Source organism: Phialemonium atrogriseum (assembly GCF_030411735.1).
Source record: "Phialemonium atrogriseum strain 8032-3 unplaced genomic scaffold QBC33scaffold_1, whole genome shotgun sequence".
In the NCBI taxonomy this organism is placed as follows: Eukaryota; Fungi; Ascomycota; class Sordariomycetes; order Cephalothecales; family Cephalothecaceae; genus Phialemonium; species Phialemonium atrogriseum.
The window spans coordinates 158,584-177,196 of NW_026848138.1; the positions used below are offsets into that span (position 1 = coordinate 158,584).

The 18,613-nt window shown below is 54.0% G+C and overlaps 8 protein-coding genes across 8 annotated transcripts; 2 read left to right on the top strand and 6 right to left on the bottom strand.

Moving 5' to 3' along the window:
• Window positions 1-246: 246 nt before the first annotated feature.
• QBC33DRAFT_482919 (putative glutamate-1-semialdehyde-aminomutase protein) lies at window positions 247-1,922 on the top strand. Its single transcript, XM_060425374.1, has 3 exons — window positions 247-531; window positions 589-1,132; window positions 1,207-1,922. The coding sequence occupies exons 1-3, from the start codon at window positions 329-331 to the stop codon at window positions 1,834-1,836; spliced, it is 1,377 nt and encodes a 458-aa protein (XP_060288347.1). The 5' UTR covers window positions 247-328; the 3' UTR covers window positions 1,837-1,922.
• Window positions 1,923-2,076: 154 nt separating this feature from the next.
• On the bottom strand, window positions 2,077-2,565 carry QBC33DRAFT_582406 (uncharacterized protein; the record flags this gene model as incomplete). Its single annotated transcript, XM_060431343.1, has 2 exons — window positions 2,231-2,565; window positions 2,077-2,177 (listed from the first exon to the last, which is right to left on the bottom strand). Exons 1-2 carry the CDS (start codon window positions 2,472-2,474, stop codon window positions 2,077-2,079), a joined length of 345 nt encoding a protein of 114 aa, XP_060288348.1. The 5' UTR covers window positions 2,475-2,565.
• An 889-nt stretch (window positions 2,566-3,454) lies between these two features.
• QBC33DRAFT_574824 (uncharacterized protein) lies at window positions 3,455-6,935 on the bottom strand (the record flags this gene model as incomplete). The annotated part of the gene is made up of 6 exons (XM_060430782.1): window positions 3,455-4,263; window positions 4,297-4,500; window positions 4,566-4,782; window positions 4,843-6,384; window positions 6,427-6,537; window positions 6,921-6,935. 6 exons carry the CDS (start codon window positions 6,933-6,935, stop codon window positions 3,455-3,457), a joined length of 2,898 nt encoding a protein of 965 aa, XP_060288349.1.
• Window positions 6,936-7,320: 385 nt separating this feature from the next.
• QBC33DRAFT_564631 (uncharacterized protein) lies at window positions 7,321-8,183 on the bottom strand. Its single transcript, XM_060430402.1, has 2 exons — window positions 7,687-8,183; window positions 7,321-7,583 (listed from the first exon to the last, which is right to left on the bottom strand). The coding sequence occupies exons 1-2, from the start codon at window positions 8,022-8,024 to the stop codon at window positions 7,445-7,447; spliced, it is 477 nt and encodes a 158-aa protein (XP_060288350.1). The 5' UTR covers window positions 8,025-8,183; the 3' UTR covers window positions 7,321-7,444.
• Window positions 8,184-9,705: 1,522 nt separating this feature from the next.
• On the bottom strand, window positions 9,706-12,055 carry QBC33DRAFT_520366 (uncharacterized protein). The gene is made up of 3 exons (XM_060426371.1): window positions 11,464-12,055; window positions 10,886-11,399; window positions 9,706-10,833 (listed from the first exon to the last, which is right to left on the bottom strand). Exons 1-3 carry the CDS (start codon window positions 11,898-11,900, stop codon window positions 9,880-9,882), a joined length of 1,905 nt encoding a protein of 634 aa, XP_060288351.1. The 5' UTR covers window positions 11,901-12,055; the 3' UTR covers window positions 9,706-9,879.
• Window positions 12,056-12,478: 423 nt separating this feature from the next.
• On the bottom strand, window positions 12,479-12,928 carry QBC33DRAFT_443721 (concanavalin A-like lectin/glucanase domain-containing protein; the record flags this gene model as incomplete). Its single annotated transcript, XM_060424235.1, has 2 exons — window positions 12,479-12,782; window positions 12,852-12,928. Coding segments are annotated over 2 exons (381 nt in total), but the record flags the coding sequence as incomplete, so codon positions are not given.
• A 1,286-nt stretch (window positions 12,929-14,214) lies between these two features.
• On the top strand, window positions 14,215-17,252 carry QBC33DRAFT_365 (uncharacterized protein). Its single transcript, XM_060423948.1, has 2 exons — window positions 14,215-15,603; window positions 15,655-17,252. Exons 1-2 carry the CDS (start codon window positions 14,376-14,378, stop codon window positions 17,208-17,210), a joined length of 2,784 nt encoding a protein of 927 aa, XP_060288353.1. The 5' UTR covers window positions 14,215-14,375; the 3' UTR covers window positions 17,211-17,252.
• On the bottom strand, window positions 17,238-18,286 carry QBC33DRAFT_520370 (serine hydrolase FSH). Its single transcript, XM_060426372.1, has 3 exons — window positions 18,034-18,286; window positions 17,958-17,976; window positions 17,238-17,893 (listed from the first exon to the last, which is right to left on the bottom strand). The coding sequence occupies exons 1-3, from the start codon at window positions 18,082-18,084 to the stop codon at window positions 17,295-17,297; spliced, it is 669 nt and encodes a 222-aa protein (XP_060288354.1). The 5' UTR covers window positions 18,085-18,286; the 3' UTR covers window positions 17,238-17,294.
• Between the last annotated feature and the right edge of the window lie 327 nt (window positions 18,287-18,613).

The following is an 18,613-nucleotide window of genomic DNA, read 5'->3' on the forward strand; positions in this document are numbered from 1 at the left end:
ATTCTCAGCAACTTGAAATTCTTAGGCAATGTGAAATGTATTGCTCTGTTCCACCAGCCCATGTCTGAGGAATCGGCCACCGGTTGGTCGGAATCCACCGGATCCATCGGACCCACTGGACCCACCCACTCGGCCTGCTCCGACTCACTCACTCGGCCCCACTTTTCCAATGGCCGAATCGGTCAGCACCATGACTGTTCTCTTGATATAATTAGCTATGACCTCTACAGCAGATCGACAAGAGAGCCAACTGTTTCGAGATGACATAGATGACACTTTCCTTTTCTCAACTGATCATTCAGCAACAATCCTCACCATCACCATCACCATGTCTTCCCCTAATGTCAAGGCTGCCGTGGACGAGGCACTCGCCCGCTATGAATCCAACAATCCCAAGTCCAGGGCCCTTTACCAAGACGCTGTCAAGCATCTTCCCGGCGGAAACACACGTAGTTTATTGCACACAAATCCCTTCCCAATCATGGTCAAGAGCGGCCAAGGCCACATGTTGATCGACGAGGACGGCCACAAGTAACAACTCCCCTGCCATCACCACGAGAATGGGAGCCGGACTAACACAACGTTTAGGTATCACGACTTTATTGGAGAGCTTGCCGCGGGTCTTTTCGGACACAGCAACCCCCTCCTAATCAAGGCCCTAACCGACGCAGCCAACACCGTCGGCCTCTCCTTGGGAGCAACCCACGTCCAAGAGGCCCGATACGCACAACTCCTGTGCGAGAGGTTCAACCTCGAGAGGATCAGGTTCTGCAACTCGGGAACGGAAGCCAATCTGCACGCCCTCGCCGCAGCAAGGAAGTTCACCGGCCGGAGGAAGGTCGTGGCCTTCAAGGGGGGGTATCACGGGAGCGTCTTGGCCTTCGGCGCCGGACAACCTCCCCGCAAGGGAGAGACGGAGCCGGCATTTCGACTCGGCCCGGCGGAGAACAACGTCGATCTGCAGGACTTTATTGTTCTCCAGTACAATGATGTAGCTGCCGTCCGTCAGCTGCTCAGCTCGCCGCAGAAGAGCGAAATTGCAGCGGTTTTGGTGGAGCCTATGCAGGGTTCGGGCGGAGCCATTCCTGCCAGCGAGGAGTTCCTGTACGCAATTCAGGAGGAATGTGCCAAGGTGAGTGAATCCCGCTCTCACATACAGTTATACATTGCATCAAATTGTTCTCCGCTTATCTCAATCCATCACAGGCAGGAATCATATTCGTCCTCGACGAAGTCATGACCTCCCGCACCGGCCCAGGAGGCATCAAGTCCCTCTTCCCCGCCTCTCGGCCCCTCCGTCCGGACATCACAACCCTAGGAAAATACCTCGGCGGCGGCATGCCCATCGGCGCGTTCGGCGGGTCAGAGGCCGTGATGGCGGTCTACGACCCGCGCCTCGCGGGCGCCATGTTCCATTCCGGCACGTTCCAGAACAACACGCTGATGTTGCACATGGGGTACGCGGCAATGTCCCAGGTCTACACGCCAGCCAAGGCGATAGAGCACGCCGGTCGGGGCGAGGCCCTGCGCGAGAAGCTCCGGGCAGTGACCAGGGGTTCCAAGGTGTTTGTTTCGGGCAAGGGGACGCTGATGTTTGTGCATATCTCCCGGAAATGGGGCTCGTCGGACAACGGGTTTACGTGCAAGGAAGACGGAGGGGACGAGGAGTGGGACCTGAAGAGCCTGTTCTGGATGCACATGTTGGAGGAGGGGTTCTGGGTGCAGAGGCGAGGCAGCATTGCTCTGATCTTGGATACCCCACAGGAGGTGCTTGACGGGTTTGTGGCTGCCGTTCAGAGATTCATCGAGAGATATGCCGCTCTTGTCAGACTGTAACAGTCTCATATTTCTGCACTAGTGTAATTAGAGCTAATTAATTTGTGTCTTCAACATGCACCTGGCCTCTTGTTTCTGTACCAAGGTCACAATCCATAGCTTCTAGCTATCTATCGCGACGCCCCCGTTACGAAGAGTTCGACACTGTGATATAATACTACAAAGTACACATTCGACTCGGCTGCCTTATGGAACACACCGCCGTCAAGCCCCATACCAAATCTCATCCAGAATAGTATCTCACGCGCCTGCCGGGCGACGGCAGAGGGGCCTGCCACGCTCGAGTGTGTTCGGATCACAGGTGAGCCTGCTATCCTCGATGCAGGTCAACTGCTCTCCACCTGTGTCGTTGTCAGCAAGCAGGCCATCAAACGAGATATTTGGCAGCACCAACAATTGTTGATAGAGTCCGGTACGCAGCGGCCGGTTTGGCCGTTGACGTTGCAGACGTCTTGTTTCAACGACGTGCCGGCGATGCAGCACGCGCCCGAAGGAACCGGCCGGTTGGCATTGGCGCCGTTCTGACGGTCGATGAGGATGGCGTCGCGAGGAAGGGCAGCGACGCCCTCAACATCGGCAATGGAGGCGCTGGCAAGGGCCGTGAAGGCGAAGATGATGGTCGAGATGGAGAGCTTCATGGTGACTGTGTTTAACAGAATGGTCCAGCCAAGGTAATGACAGAAAGGTGAGACCAAAAGAAAAAATAGTTTTGACGTCGAAGTGGCAAAGTTGGGAAGTCAATGTGTATTAAAGCAAGTCATGAAAGCGGCGGAGGGCCCTGCCATTTCAAGTTCTTCCTCGAGAGGCTCACGATGTAGTATCGGGTCGCACGAGACGCCAAGGCCGGCCGCAGATCATCCCAAGTTGCAGATCATCCCAAGTCGCAGGTGCAGGCGAGATTCTCATGCCTACCCCAGATAATGCACCCATTCGTAGCTCCCTTGGCTGGGCTTCCCGAGATCTACGGTACAAAACCTGGGGCTGAAACAGGGACCCTGAAAAGGAGGACAGACTCATGACCTAAAACCCGCTGTGCAAGCGCGCGAATTATAGAACCTTTCACGAACCCCATTTAGCATGCTGCATGGTCGCATCGACTACGGATTAGTGCAGTAGCGGTCATTGCGAAGCCTTGCGCCAATTTGGGGATTTTAGAACCCTGTTTCACCCCCGATGTCAGATGGGCGCGTGCGTATGAGGCCTGTCGCGATGCCAATCGAGTCTGAAACCACTAGTGGTCCACAAGCGGGGGTGCCCACGGTTGGGCGAGGATTTTACGAGATGGACATTCAAATACGAGACGTCGCAGCAGGGAGGGCGACGGGGTGGTTTAAGTTTCCAGAATTTTCAACATCAAAGTTGTCAAGTCAGTGGGGAAGAAACAGGGGCATCATGCTGGAGCTGTGCTTGCCTCGGAGGTCACCATCGCCTATTTCTTGCCGTCAGCCCCGAAACCCTGAGACAGGCTTACCTAGGTAGTTAGGTGGGCTCGAGACAAGACCTTGGCTGGATAGAATGATGGGCTTTCTGACTACCTAGGTAACAAACACAGAAAATTTGCCTACTTTTTCCCCAAAGAGACTTGCTGCCATTGTAGGCCGGCTGCCGTCTGTCTACCTCAATCATCCTCATCTTCATCCTCGTCCGTGTCGGAAGAATTCTCGCTTATGGCCCCGTCGTCAGACTCGCTCTCCGTCTCCTCATCTTCATCCGACTCGGAGTGGTCCACCTCGTAGTCATCGTCATCGTCGTCGTCGTCGTCGTCGTCGTCGTCCGATTCATCCCGCTGCTTGTGCCCGCGTCGAGACCCACGCTTTGGGGAACCCTTCCGATCCTTCGTTTGCGGGGCTCCGGACGCCTTCCGGTGCGACGACGATGTTTCCTTTCTCGACGAGCGTTCCTTGGCAGACTTCTTCCCCTTCGGTTTGACCCGGCTGCTACCAGTTTCCTTCTCTTGGTCTTCGGAGCCGCGTCCCTTGCCCGCTGCCCTGCTCTTCGATGTCCGAGTGCCATCTCTCGCTGAGGTCTTTCTAGAGTTTGCCTTCTTGCGGCTGGAGGAGCCCTTCTCGGGCCAGTGATACCGAGATCGCGATGGCGCCAGGTCCTCGTCGCGGACTGCATCATCACGGAGTCCGTCCAGCTGAGCGGCAACTTCGTCTGACTCCCCTCGTGCACGCTCGTAATACTTGTCGAAGCGCTCAATTGAATCCGCAACAAGCTCGAACTGTCTGTGGTCCATCACCGGGGGCGAATCTTTGGATTTGTTGTCGCCCCCGTCCTTCATCGAGGCCATGGGCGTGTCGTACCGTGCTAGGGATGATGCAACCTGGAACGCGTTTCGGATTTGTCTCCCGTTCCACCTAGAGCCTCGTTCTGTTGTCTCCCAGTGCATCTCCGCAAACTTTAGGATTTCGTCGTCCCGGATATCTAGAGGTAATACGTCTTGCGAAGAAGCTGCACTTCCGAGTCTCTCTGCTCTTTCTTTCTCGATGTCTCTGAGTCTCCTCAGGTTGACTTTGAAAATGCCCAATATCTGACTCTTGCGCAACCTCGGGTAGTATAAGCTCAGATGGATGCGGGACTTGAAGGCTTCGTCAATGGCTCCGACTCTGTTGGTTGTGAGAAAGAGTATGCCGCTGTAGTATTCTGTGACTCGCAGAAACACTATTTCGACGGGGTTAATTAGTGGCCAGTCTGCAAGTGGCAAGCAAAGGGTACGCTATAATTACTAGAGACAAGGGCATTGCGCTTTAAACTGGTTATATCTCGTCGGGCCAGGAAAACGTCGGCTTCGTCAAGCAACAACACACAATCCCAAAGATGTGTTAGTCGGAATACCTCCTTAAGCTCGGCTTCAACCTTTTCGGGAGTAATGCCAAGATTTCCACATGTGATGGAGAACAGCGGTTTGTTGTTCGACTGGGCGATAGCTTCAGCAGTGGCCGTCTTGCCAACGCCCGGAGCCCCGTGAAGGAGGATGAACAATCAGGACCCTTTCCCATACACTATGTCCTGGCTAGGCAACGGGAGAGGGCTTTCCTTCTGCATTTTGCGCTTGTCGAAGTGGGCCTTCACCAGAGCCTGCAACATGCGCTTGTTGCTGGGCTTAATCTTCAGGTCCTTGAAGATGTCCGGCTGCCTCTCGAGGCTTCGGAGAGAGTTGACATCGATGACGACAAACTTCCGGTCTCGAAGTGCGTACGCGACCAGACGGCGAGGAAGCAGCATGACGTCCTCATCGCCCACTTCCTTGAGCCTGCCCTCAAGTGATGCGGTGATGGGCTCATCGTTTGTCATGTAGTCGTTGGCCCATTGTGCAAAAGAGCTGTCGATAACCAAAACATGCTCCTTGAACTCGAGGAAAACCTCTTTCCTATTTTTGTCGGACCAATGGACGATTTTGTAATCGTCGTCTGTCCATTCCCAGCGTACATCAAACTCGCGAGGGACCATGAACCTTGGCTTCCACCGTGGGTGATGCTTGAATGCCTCCTCCACGTCAATGATCACAGCGCTCTCGACGTGTTCCGGAGAACTAGGCTTTGCGTCTAGGTCATGCTGTATGACGCGGTGGTATTTCCGGGTCTCAACCGTCTCATCAAGGTTCTTCTCCTGCAGCTCACCGGGGACTGCCCACCCTTCATAATACGCGTGAGACACCTTCATGAAGGACTGGAACCTCTGTCCTTGGAGCTTGAGTTCATTCCCGAGTTTCGCCGCGCCGTCGGCGTAACGGATCGGGTAGGCCTGGAGATCTGTAATGTCCTTCTCGCCCTTAAAGCAAGGGATTGTAAACTGGCCCTTCATAACTCCGTACGAACCACCGTCGTGATCGATATAGTAGCAATAAACACGAAACTCGTCGTCCGATGTAAGATCAATATTGTCGATATTGTGGCCCCCGAAACGTGTTCTCGCAGCGTGGAACACCCTCCACACCGGCTGGTACAATGGATAAGGCACACTCATGACGGATCCCGCGGGCGGCCAATAAACAATCTCGCCCGGTCTGAACAGAAGCGGCAGGTCGTTGAATTGAACTTTTCTGCGAGAAGTGCCTTTGAACCAACCGCACAACGGCATGACATGGTCGTCGATGAATTTGACGTAGCATCGCATGTGCCTCAACGCGGTCAAGTCGTCCATGCCCAGATATGGGAAGGGCTCGTCTTCGTCATTCGGGTCTTCGCTCGGCGTATCCTCGTCCCTGGAGTCGCTTTGGCTCTTCAGGCTCGCCTCGGCACCACCATGTAACTGAGTGTCATCCTGCTGCCCTTGGGCGTCCTGGATATCTGATATCTCAATGCCGTTCCACTTCTTTTCCAGCCTTTCTAGCGCAATTTTCATCCTTGGTTGAAGGTATGCCAGGGCATTGAAAGGTCTGATGAAGGTGTAAGGCTGATCAAATGTCCATTTGTCATCCTCCCCAGCTGCATGACAGAGGTGAGAAAGGATAGGAGCAGACTGTATTCGAATGCGCTGGATCCATGTGGCTGCAGTCGAGGTGAGTTTGGACCGACGTATGGGCCGCCGTTGATCGCTTCCCTTCTAGTCATCCAACCTGATTTCCTCGAGTATTGCGGGCCCGACTGTTAGAGCTTCGATGATGTGGAGACCCTCGTTCTCGCCGTATCGGTGTTTAAAGTGCTCCCAGTCCAGTTCCACATAATCGACAATCAAGGTATGCTTGCTGATGTGCTCCTTCCAGGCCAACCTAGCCACCGCTGTGACTTCAACATCTCTCTCTGAGCCAGGGGAAAACGCGTTGTCAGCGTCCGCTTGTGGTTTGTCTGATGTAGTGCCGTCATTTGCCGTCTTGTCTGCGGCTTTGTTTGGCCCTTTGGATTCCTGATCACCCGCATCATCTCTCCGGGCTGTTTCGGTCTCTCTTTGGCCTGCTTCAGCTGGCGGCACGTGTGACGGATGTGCCGAGGCTGCAGCACTCTGCTTCTCTTCTGTGCCGTCGGCTACGGTCTCCGACTTGTCGGATGAGTGAGGAGGTTCAGAGTGCTGGGAGTTGAGGCCAAGGGCATCCATCAGGCCGGGTCTTCACGAAATTCCAACCTGAGGATAAGTAAACTTACAGCTAAGTCCGCCATCTTCTCCTCGAGCGCTAGGTACTGCACATGTATGTACAACGTGAGTCTTTTGGAACTCAAGGCTGTTTGGGCCAGGTTCCTTACCGATTCGGGGATGATGAAGGATGGAGAGATCTTCACTGCTGATAAATCCCCCTCTCTCCATGCAGAAAGGTCTCGGCGGCTGCAAAGTCGGGATGACCGAGGGCACCGACAAATGGCGGATGAGAGGGAAGCGCCTGCACCATGATCCCTGCAGATCCTCATGCGAATGCACGGAAAGGTGGGGGGCTGTGTTGGTCGTTTGCACCACTCCGATTTGTCGATTGTAGAGGAGAACATGGATGCCTGGGAGCTAAGGGGCCAACGAGGGCAACTCTTAGGAAAGTGGAACGCAAGAACACAACAAAAACACATGTCCCTTTTGCGTTTTAGACAACACTCGAATCCCATCATTACATCACCACGCCCGCCCTAGCCTACCCGAATCACCCAGATGGCCCCTCCAGCTCCGCTCCAAGCAAACGGATTTAATTACTACCAGGCGCCAGCTCAACCGGAGCGCCCTGGATGGTGTCCTCCTCCAGTGAGCACGAGTAGGGTCCACCTGGAACCATGACCTCGGTGCAATTCAAGTCCAGACCTTCATTTCCGATGACATGGAGCGGTCTATTCCCATTCGGCTTAGTCAGTCATTCGTTCGATCCCCGTTCTCACGGAAAGTCAAGTCGGAAAACGGAGCGACGAGAAAGAAGCTCAAGATGAAACGCACGTTGTTCTGTCAGGGCAGTTGAGCACCTCGTCGAGCGAGATCTGCAGAGAAGCGGTCCGGATGGCGAACGTCACCGTCAGGTTCTTGTCACTGGGGGTGCCGGCGATGGTGCAGCGGTAGTTTGCCTCGAGCTTGCATTTCAGGTCGTCGGTCACGCCGCTGAGGTTGTTGGTGAGTGAGAAGGACGCGGTGCCGTCGCTCCCGACTGCGTCGGTGGCGTTGCTCCTGAAGTGCTTGATGGTCCAGCTGGGAAACGTGGTGCAGTCGTCCGCCTGAGCTGGGAGGGCGAGCTCCCCGAAGAGGAGGAGCAGGATGGGTGCGACGAGCGACGACAGCATGGCGGTGGGCGATGCGGGTGGGTATTTCCTTGCCGAATGTTTGCTCGACTTGAAGATTTCGAAGTGGAGAATGCTCTTTTCCCACGAAACAGTGTTTTGGGACCAGTAGATGTAATTTGTGCATTACCTGGGCCCGGAGGTAATACCCGCGATAAGAATTTCCGCGTTGTGGCAGATCAGAAAGATATTGCGTGTCCCAATTAGCCGCTGCTGTAATTAATCTATCACGAAATATGCAGAAGTCTTTCCACTCGTCCTCCACTGCGACGGACTCAGCACGGATACCTGTGGACCTGTAGCAAAGCCGTGATTAGGTATTCAATAACAAATAAGCTGCACGGGCCGAACAGCGCAAAATACGAAAATGGCTGGCATGTCCACCGCCTCCCAAGCTCTGGGTGATGATGCTCATCATCGTCAAACCCCACCCTCGATAGTGTGTAAGGAGGTGCTTTTTCTTCCAACAAGCTCGTGCGTCAAGTCCAAGGCGGTTCGATTGATCGCCCAGTCACATCTGCTTCTTAACTGTGCTCCTAGCCAGGACCACGGACACACAAACCTGATGCGAGTTTAGACGCAGCGTAGATGGCTGTATCAGTGAATAATTAGTCGATGAATTGCAACACGCTGTGACGGCGTGAGTTCTGTTTGTTCATCACTATCTTCACAGCTTAATCTAGTTGAGTTGAACTTGGCTTGGCATCGTGTCTTGTCCTCAGTGGTTACTCGAACGGGAAGTGAAGCAGCAAGTGGGAGGTTGAACTAAAGCGTCACAGCCGTTGTAGACGTCACACCATCTAATAGTTCTCAAAACAGCAATTATCGTTCTCTTCGTTTAGACGACACCAAACTGGCCCTGACTACCCGCCAGGCAACCTGGACGTCTCTAACATTAAACCTAGTGACGAGGCCCCGATGTATTATATCTAGTCTAGGGGAAGGTTGGTGATTCAGGTCTGCCAAAGCGTGTGGCGAAGTATGGGATTCAGAAGAAGAGAAAACTTTTGCCAAAGCCCAAACCCCAAACTTATATAAACCTACTCGCCGCAAGATAAAAATTCCCGCTTTCAAAATGCAGCTGCCCAACCTTGGTACTCAATCAGTCAGACATTAATTGCACCGGGTTCTTAGTAGGAACAAGAACAAAAGGATCACAGTCTTTCGCACCGCCTCTCGTTCCTCGATAATTCTTAGCCTCAGTTTGCGGCACTCTTTCTATCACGGCTGAAGAATAGGGGCATCAACGAACCAGTAATTAATTACAATCCAGGTTTCACAATCCAATTTACGTCCCACGGCTAACGAAATCCCTTTAGCTTTTCTCAGGATCCAAGATGTGCGTCTACACCGAAGTGATCTACTACTACGACAAATGCAGTCAGCCCAAGGCCAAACATAAGAAAATCGAAAAGGTCAAGGAACCTTGTCCCGAATTCTGGAAATGCGCCCTTATGACGCACAAAAAGGGCCCCGACGGGAAGTTTATTGAGAAGCACATCCACGAGGTGCAAGTTGATTGCCCTAAATGTCCTCCGGCACCTGGATCCATTTAGCCAACAGGGAAAGTTGGGTTGGTTGGTTGATCATTCGAATACACCGTGCAGTGGTCAAGACGACCGAGAGCTGAAGACGAGATGAAGCCCGATGGAGAGTGTGCTGAATACGGCCATTCGGCCTTGGTGGAGATTGAGGAAGCTAGTACGTGGGGGGAAAGAGGATAACCTAGTTTCGAATAATTACGAGATTTCGTAAATTCTGCAATGCGCATCAAGGAACTCTCTGTGCGATTTCTAGGCGCGGCAGACTGAGCGGAGCCACTCCGGGGGTTCTAAGTTTCCGGCTTCAATGTAAATGGTCACTCGTCTTCAACCCAGCTGCCCGGCATGAGTGAAGGCTTTGGCTCCACCATCTCCCAGAATTCCCCAGCGAAATGGTCCGATGCCTCCGACCACCAGATCTTCCAGTCATGCACCTCTGGTCCATAATCAACCATAATAACTTCCAAGATCCATTCTGGGCCGCGCCAAAAGACTCCACGCTTTATGCCGCTTATGAAATATTCTGCGGCGAACCTGGCCTCTACCTTTCCGTACTCGTCAAGGGAAACACCAGATTCCCGTAACACTTCTAGCCACGTCTTTAGTGCTTTCTCGGCGACTCTGATGCGCTTCGCCATTGGCGTCGACTCTAGCATATGATTTCCCCTTATAAATTTCAGGAAAATTGTCTCATTCAGTAAACAGCAAAGCGTTGTCCCCCAAAGTGAATCTCTCACACCGGTGATGGCAAAGAATTCGCTTAATAAACCTCGCCAATCTGCGGTAATAGAAGAGTGAAACCAGTGACTTAACCCAAGGCAAGCTGCGAGGCTTTGTAAAAGAGTGCATCCATAGGATCCAACTTCGGTGCCGTCGCCAACGTCTTCTTCCTGTAGGTGGCCGTCTTTGGAGAGTGTGTGTCGGATAATGCTTGTCGAATATAAGAGGTTAACTCCAGGCCACGTCATCAACTCAATGGCAAAGTAGCGTCTGACATCTCCAAACCCCTCGGAGTAGAATTGAGTATCTGGACAGACAAGGCGTCTGAGCTGTTGAAATCCGACCAATGAACAGTAGTCATAATTGGCGAGGATATTAAAAGCAAACAGCTCGTTGTCGAATTCTTGCTGAATATAAGTGCGGAACTCTTGGGTGTCAAACTTTGGAAAATAGCAGAAAAAAGGTTTGAAGTTGGGGAAGATTACACCTAGCCTAGCCCGGTGGCTGACCAGGAAATTGCCGACTCTCCAACTGCCCCATGTATTTACAGTCTAAAGAAAATATCAGTTGGTGGCTTTGGCACAAATGGTTGGTTCAACGTACCATCAAAAGAGTCTGCCCATACTCATCACAGTCGTCAGGCGCCCAGTCTGCGGATGCCAACTCCCGTTGAAGAGATACCACGTCGTCGTCTATAACTAGATCCACCAGACGTCGCCAGTGCGGTGACTTGCGTGGATAAACGGTGCGAGTGCGAAAGTAGTGGTTCCAACCTATTTGGCATCGATGGACGACCGACTGAAAAGCCCGGTAACAGAGCCATGTCGGCATCCGGATGGTAACCGCAAAGACTGGCTGCTCCCGTTCCGATGGCGACTGAACATCCGGCTTTTTGGGGCCTGACGGGACATATATCTCAACACTCCCAGTCAGGCTCGCGAGACCGATCTTGTAGCTTCCAGATCTGGGCTTGAATGGACCTATCAGTGACCCAGCAGAAGAAACTGCATGAGCTGGAGCTGGAGCTGTAGATGTTGTGGTTTGCGCAGAACTTGCATTCTGTAGGGCATGCATGAGACCGGATACAACTTGTGCCGGCTGAATACGCTGCAGGGAGCTATGCAGTCATTGTTAGGAATCTAATATACGTGTGAAGCGAGGGAAGGGGCCGAAATTATTACAGCATGTAAGTCTGTTGAGCCAGTGCAAGTAGTTGCACGGCCATAGATAATCGTCGTTCATGCTTCAACAGCTGTTCTTTCTTCAGCAAAACCTTTGCTGTGCGAAGTTTCTGTCTGAAGCCTGTTGAAGTCTGGATCTGGGTGTGCAACTCGGCAGACAGTGACTCAAGGTGGTCCAGCGCCTTTTGGCATTGCAGAACGGCGGCTTGGAGGGAACCTTTGAGGGATTCTGAAGCCACCATAGAGTGGTGAACGTCATCAAACTCGCAAAGGACTGGCGCGAGGACCTGTATCTGGCCGATGAGAAAACTGAGGGTTTCCGGGGCGTCGGAAATCTCGTCCAGGAAGCCTTTTACCTTGATTCCGGTGGCGATGATTTGGCCTGCGAGTTGAGCGACGCTAATGCCTGACGCCACCACGCCGAGGATTTCGGCCATCACAGGCGAATATGGCGGTTTGCAGCCTAGCTCATCGTGTAGTAGACTGGCATGGATACTCCTCAGTAGGTGAGTGTTGCAGATAGAAGAGGATTATTGTGCCAGAGCCTGACGAACCTGACGAGCTGAGTGAAATTTGAAGATGAGGGGGTGGGCGGCGGCTCGAGGTGGTAAGGCGTCGACTCCGACATCCTCGTGACCTCGTCCAACCAAAAATCTGCCTTGGGCGCAAGGTGCCCGTGGCTGTGCAAGCTACACAGCCAGTAGCCCAGTAGCATTGCGAGAACTGTTGTGTTACAGTAAGCGACAGAAATCCCTGGTAACCAGTGAGTGTCTTAGACACATGCTGGTGGCTGAGAATGGCTCTGTTCAAATGCCTGGCAAACAGCGGTGAGGTGGAGTTCGATGCTGTATTGGCGCCACGTCAATATTTCAAGAAAAGAAGACAAATATGTCGTAGTTCGGTGCCTTATAAGACACAAGAAGAACGTACTTGCTGCCATGGTAGGTGGAACACTCCCTTCTACTGCACAGTGATAGAAGCAGAGCCTCTGCTGCTAGTAGAGCCACTGGTGTCATCATCCCTTCGTTGCAACAATCGTATAGTCGTGGCTTCCAAATTTCATTCCCACCTTGGACAATTCACCATACTGCCTCCCAGTAGTAACCGCCCCGGCCACGCGTTGGACACGGGTGCTTTCGTACATCTGATATGCGCCCTCATCGAAGGTGAAGTTCCCTTTGCGAGTCCGTACCTCGTCGGGACTGAGGTTGTCGTGTGACTCGACGATGTAGCATTCGACGAGGGCATTCCTGGTCCAGCCACATACGGAAAGATAACCGGGGCCGGTGGGCTCGTACGTGCCAGTGTAGTTAACTGCTCTATTGTGGGATACTTGTCAACAGTGGCACACTTTGTGTAATGATGGCAATTCTTTAGCCTCTGAGGACTTGAATAATCTTGGTCCTCCTGGATTCCAACCCTTTCCGCATACCAAGCTGCCATTACCAGACCACTTCACGTTGTACTGGGCGCCAGGCCCGTTATTGTAGGAAAACTACCGCCGCCCTCGGACCAGAAGGAGTAGGATTACCCCCTTGGCGGCTTGTGAGGGCTGGAGGGCCCGCAAGTTGAGACAATTCTCCAGAAGCGGAGAATACTCCTGGGGTTATGGCAATGGCTGCAAGGAGTGAGAATGAGACCATCGTGGCAGATGTGCGACGACCTCGACTCTTACTCCTTTCCCGTTCTCCTTTTTCTTGGCAAGTCCCCTGCTCCTTTTATATCTTTGCCCATGAACAAGGTCCTCCAGGCCTGGATGATTTTATTAAATTCCATGCCACGTTTCTGATGTACACCACAGGGTCTCGTTTCATCTGGGCAGGACACATCGAACTAAATTAACGCAACACCCCTTATTGTCACACCCAATAGGTGGTTTTGGGTTCTGCGGGTCGGATCCATCAGCAACTGCATCTCCGCCATCCAGAGTCAAAGTGTGCCTGCCAGAGCTGGCGCATTCTCGGCACCAAGGTCGTGCCACCACCATTCCTTACACACGCAGGAGGTGATGCCAAGAACAAGTTCCGTGGCACACATGTTGGGCCTGCGCTGGTGGGCTAAGCTCCGTTCATTCAATTAGAGGCAGGAAGGCGACGTCAGTCTTCCTTTTCACGGTCATACAGGTTGAGAGGGGTACGTGTTCCCTAGTGTAGATGAGAGGCACCCTGTCTCTCTCTATACTTATCAGCACAATAGAAGTGCCGGGCCTCTGGCTGAAGCTAGACATAGGAACGCGGCTTGAGGAGGGAATGTTGGCAGAAGGACAAGGTGGTCTCTCTTGCACCAGGTAATATTGTCGGTGTTTGCTCTCTGATGGGCTTACTTGCGGGCCAGGGTTGCAAAATAGAGCCCGTTTAATCTAAGCTGTAAGGCTTGAATTGAGGTACTGTACATACACGTCGTTGATGTCGGGTGGCTAATGCCGATACTAAACCAGGCCCGAGGAATATCTTGCAATCCATAACAGCATGGCAGCAGTAGGGCAGCCGCTTGATTGCCTTTGCATCTTTTGCACCCGACAAGGGTCGTCGCTGATATCTGAAGAAGAGAAGATGGCAAGTTTGTCTCGCAGAAATGGATAAATCCTTTTATTCCGTACACCTATCCACTTTGTTGCCATCCAGATTTCCCCCACGCCCAAAAGATGGCTCGATACGACAATTCCCCACTTCCAGTACGACGCAGTGTTGAAAGGGGGTTGTGACAAAATGCACAGACCGCCGAAACCAGGGTAGCTTATGCAACGAAGCCTGCATCTCAGCCCATTATTTTTTTGAGGACGCGCCTCGTCAGGCCCAATTCTCCATTCCACCTTTCTATGGAGTCGAGCTTAATTGTCTTTCTATCCTATAATTATGTCCACTTGCTATGTATAATTTGCACCGACCTATCGATCGCACTGCCCACCTAGAATGGTCAAGAACAAGAAATCCCGACGCGGGAAGGATGACCCGGGAGACGGCCTTGGCGGGTACCCGTTGGGCTGGCCAAGCTCGCAGCGGTGGAACCCACAGTACAGCGTCCCGCGCAACTCGGTCGACTGCGAATACCCCTCGAGCGCGTCTCCTTCCCGACTTGAGGGCGGCCCTGACTCTCCCGACCATGCCAAACACTTCAACCAACCACGGTCAATGTCATATGGGCGGAACACGCGAGATTTGGATACCCACGCTGCGGCCCAGGCGGGGCTCCGGGCAGACGACACGGAGGAGCTATCGGACCTTACCCACTGGCTCGACACGCTGGCGGAGCTATACATGAACAACCTCGACAACCGCGCACGGTGGGATCCGCGATGGCTCAACATCACGCGCCGCGAGCGTTTCGAGGGGCTCGCGTCCGCCTCCGTCACCGTCGTCGACTATCTAACGAGCGACCCGGAGCCGCGGAGGGAGGCCATCACGAGCAAAAAGCAGCTGGCCGCCACACTAGAGTCCCGCCCGGAGAACTCGGACGTGAGGGTGGTGATGGTGAGCGACCTGAGCCGGTTCGTCATGGGCGCGCTGGGCCAGCTGTATTCCATCGACCCCGAGTTCTGGTACGAGCACCTGGTCAACTCCGGGTACGGCGCGAGCGACAGCGGACTGAAGCTGAAGAACGCCGTGTGGATGAACTGGGCCGAGCGCGAGACGCGGTTCCGGCACCGCGCCCTGCCCGGCGTGGGCCAGCGGACCGAGTGGAACCTGCCGCGTCGCACGAACAAAAGGTGCTGGGCGCATCTCCGCTGGGGCCGGTTGGGCCTGCTCAACTACTTTGGCCGCAAGGGGTTCCACGAGGACGAGATGGAGACCCGGGTCGGAGACGGGCGGTGGGTCATGGAGCGGGATGTGGTGCTGGACAAGCACGGGTTGCTCATGACGGCCAAGAGGAAGGCCGAGGCGGATAGGAAGGCGAAGAAGGAGGCGGAGAAGCGGAGCAAGAAAGAGCAGCAGGTGCCGTTGCCACCGTCACTGTCACCGTCACCAGCAGGAGCCGACACCACTTCGGTAAGGGGCAAGACGACGAACGTGTATCGCGCGTACAGCACGTTTGAAAGTCTGCCGAATAATCCGACGTTTTGGACAAATAGGGATCTGAGGGTCATGGCACCGGAAGGAGCGAGCTACTGGCGGGGGCTGGATCATGGGGGGAAGACAACTAGTATGTCCAAGGCTGGAAGGAAACTAGTTCTTCATGCTAATCTGTCCGCAGTCATCCTATTGTTTGATCCGATGCGGAGCATGATGCATTACAAGACGAAAGAGACGACACCTTCTCTGACATTCATGCCCCGAGCAATGGAAATAGAAGTGTACACCGAGAAACGATTGTGGCAAACTCCAGATCCAGGTGAAACCTACCTGGATCCACCTCCGCCTCCTTTCTCGAAGCAGGAGCTGAAGAAGCAGAAGAAAGAAGCCAGAAAACTGCAACATAAGGGCAAAAAGAGTTGGCTGGGAAAAAAGCTAAAGAGGGGCGCAGACGACGAGGAGGAAACCTATGTGCCGAGCCTGGACTACGATTCCACGTCCTCGTATACAAGCGATTCCGAATACGACGAAGAGTACCAGAACGCGATGCGTGCCCAGTACAGCAACCCTCCACCACACAGACGCGAACGCGACTACGCGCGGAAATATGCCCTGTCCACGCATGATCTCGTCTTCCGCCATATGAAGACCCTTACCGCCGCCCAAATCCTCCAGGACGCCTCGCTCCTCCCCTCCATTCTCACTCGTCTATCTCTTGACGACCTATGGCAGCTCCTGGCTGAAATACGCCTAAACCTCGACCATCTAGATGCCGACCTGGCCGCCGACCTCCACCTTCATCTTCTCGAGTCCATCGGCATTACAACTCGCCTAAACATCAACTGGATGCGCTCCACGCTGCAGGATCTCCAAGACTGCGCTGCCCATCTGGCCGCGCTATCCACGCTACTATCCCACCCCGCCGACCTAGCCGTAGAGCTCGCCGATCTCACCACCCACCTACAAACCCTCCAAACCCGCACCGAGCAAACCGCCTCCCTCCTAGTCTCCTCCACGGGCCTCGCCCAATCCACCCTCGTCATCGACCAAACCTCGGGCATCGACAAGCTAACCGAGCTCGCCTTCTTCTTCGTCCCCCTCTCCTTCATCACCTCCGTCTTCTCCATGCAAGTCTCCGAACTAACCACCTCCCCACCCCCGCTCTGGGCCTGGGGCGTAGCCATAACCTCCGTCTTCCTCACAACCTACCTAGTCCGCTGCACCCTACGGTCGCCCTCCCTCCGCGTCTTCGCCATGCACTGCCGCGCCACCATGCTCAACCGCTTCACGTCCTCCAAGCGCGGGTCCGCGTCGCGGCGCCTCAACACGGTCGGCAACCGTGCGATCGGCAAGTTCGCCTTCTTCTTCGCGGCGGTGCTGTCGCTGTGCATGTGCGCGGTCCTGCTCTTCCTCGCCTTCATCTTCCTCGTCTTCGGGGGGCTCTGGCTGGGGGCCGCGGCCGCCGCGCTGTACTTTATTATCACGCGGTGGCCCGATCCCGCGGTGCTGGGGCCCGGGTTCGCGGCGCTGGTGGTGGCGGCGGCGGGGATGGGCGTCAGCTGGTATTGGTCCGATGAGATCCAGGACTGGGCCGAGGTTGCGCTCGAGCGGGGCGCTGGGTGGATGTTGCGGGTGTTTCCGGCGCGCTGGACGCTGGATCGCGTGGATGACGATGATTTGGCTCAGGAGGGGGTGAATACTTATGCACGGCAGGCGATGATTCTGGCGTCTACTTAAGAAAGATGGTATTCTTGACCTGTGAGCGTTGCTGTTTCGGGAATAATGGAAGACATTTATCCTAGTTTATACCCAGTTTCGGCTCTACGCACCATCAGCCTTTTGGATCAGCTCCCCAATCGCTCCGAGGATCTCATCCACCGTGGGCTGGTCCTTCGGGACCAAATGGCCACCCTTGTGAACGATGATTCTCGCCGTGCCTTCCTCGCAATTCCTTTCAAACGTCAATTTAGACATCTCAAACCACTCCTCGTCTGCCTCGCCGCAGATATGCAATGACGGAATCCGGATCTTCCCCCACGATAATGGGCTGCCGTCGGAATCCTCATCGGGCAAATTGGGGATCGAGAAGAGTATCGCAAAGCGAAATAGCGCGTCCGGGGGGCTCTCCGGGTGGAGTTCCGCATGGTGCAGCATCAGGGCGACGCTCGCGACGGAGCCCTGCGAGAACCCCATGACGCCGTCGAAGGGGCCGTGCTCCTCGATCACCTTGTACAGGAACTTGTAGGCCTCATAGACTTGGCTCATCTGGAACTCAATGGGAGACGGAGCCCAGTGGAAGAACCGGTAGCATGGCTGGTCCCAAAATGCGGCTATGGATGCCTCTGGCTCGGTGGGGACAGGGCCATTGACGAAGTGGAATGAGCAATTGTGCTCCGTCTCAAGCCGGTTGAGATATGGTCCTATGGGCGGTAGGTTTAAGCATGAAGGCTCTAGATATAATCTGCGAGCGGGTGAAACCCTTACTCAGCTGCAACTTGAAGAGCTGTGGAACGGGTTAGCTGCGATGCCACAACAGCCCATCAATGAGTAGAGTACTTACCTCCGACGATAACTGAGCGCCATGAAGGCAGAGAATCTTGCGTTCAGGCATCGAGGGCACGGGATCTATGGTGTCAGGTTTGGGTCTGGAGTAAAATGCACGACGTGATTCCTTGTTGTCGATATCTTGACGTGGCACACTTTATCCGACACATGCCCGCAGGGTAAAACAGTAGCGGCTCCGGGCCGGGCAAGCCAATGGGAAATTCTAGACAGTTTTGCCGAGGCAGCGTAAAACCTCTGTGTGCGTCATGTATTAATTGAATGCTGGGCATAATAAACTGTAGCGGTCAGGGCAAAGACAAGGAGCAGCGGAATATCACGGAAGGGCGTATATAACGCTATATTCAGCACCACGAAGCTATCCGAGGAGTATTATTTTGCGTCGAAGTAAATCTCTCCTATCTTCATTTGCTGGATATGTGACACATCCCGGGGAAGAATTGCCTACCTCATATGATATGGCCACCGTCAGCAACTGCAACTTTGTCTCTACCAAACTACGGGTTGGGTTAAGACATCCCAACCAAAGAACCACTCAGGCCAAGACTGGAAATTCTGCAACTTCTCTCCACTCACCA

What these genes read in the sequence shown, in the direction of transcription:
- QBC33DRAFT_365 (XM_060423948.1), top strand. Translation starts at nt 14,376, where the DNA reads ATGGTCAAGAACAAGAAATCCCGACGCGGGAAGGATGACCCGGGAGAC. An exon ending in TCATGGGGGGAAGACAACTA is followed by an intron (nt 15,604 to 15,654) that starts GTATGTCCAAGG and finishes ATCTGTCCGCAG; the next exon opens with TCATCCTATTGTTTGATCCG.
- QBC33DRAFT_520366 (XM_060426371.1), bottom strand. Translation starts at nt 11,900, where the DNA reads ATGGCCGAAATCCTCGGCGTGGTGGCGTCAGGCATTAGCGTCGCTCAA. An exon ending in GCTCAACAGACTTACATGCT is followed by an intron (nt 11,400 to 11,463) that starts GTAATAATTTCG and finishes ATGACTGCATAG; the next exon opens with CTCCCTGCAGCGTATTCAGC. An exon ending in ATGGGCAGACTCTTTTGATG is followed by an intron (nt 10,834 to 10,885) that starts GTACGTTGAACC and finishes TATTTTCTTTAG; the next exon opens with ACTGTAAATACATGGGGCAG.
- QBC33DRAFT_482919 (XM_060425374.1), top strand. Translation starts at nt 329, where the DNA reads ATGTCTTCCCCTAATGTCAAGGCTGCCGTGGACGAGGCACTCGCCCGC. An exon ending in ATCGACGAGGACGGCCACAA is followed by an intron (nt 532 to 588) that starts GTAACAACTCCC and finishes CACAACGTTTAG; the next exon opens with GTATCACGACTTTATTGGAG. An exon ending in TTCAGGAGGAATGTGCCAAG is followed by an intron (nt 1,133 to 1,206) that starts GTGAGTGAATCC and finishes AATCCATCACAG; the next exon opens with GCAGGAATCATATTCGTCCT.
- QBC33DRAFT_520370 (XM_060426372.1), bottom strand. Translation starts at nt 18,084, where the DNA reads ATGCCTGAACGCAAGATTCTCTGCCTTCATGGCGCTCAGTTATCGTCG.
- QBC33DRAFT_564631 (XM_060430402.1), bottom strand. Translation starts at nt 8,024, where the DNA reads ATGCTGTCGTCGCTCGTCGCACCCATCCTGCTCCTCCTCTTCGGGGAG. An exon ending in AACTGCCCTGACAGAACAAC is followed by an intron (nt 7,584 to 7,686) that starts GTGCGTTTCATC and finishes GAATGGGAATAG; the next exon opens with ACCGCTCCATGTCATCGGAA.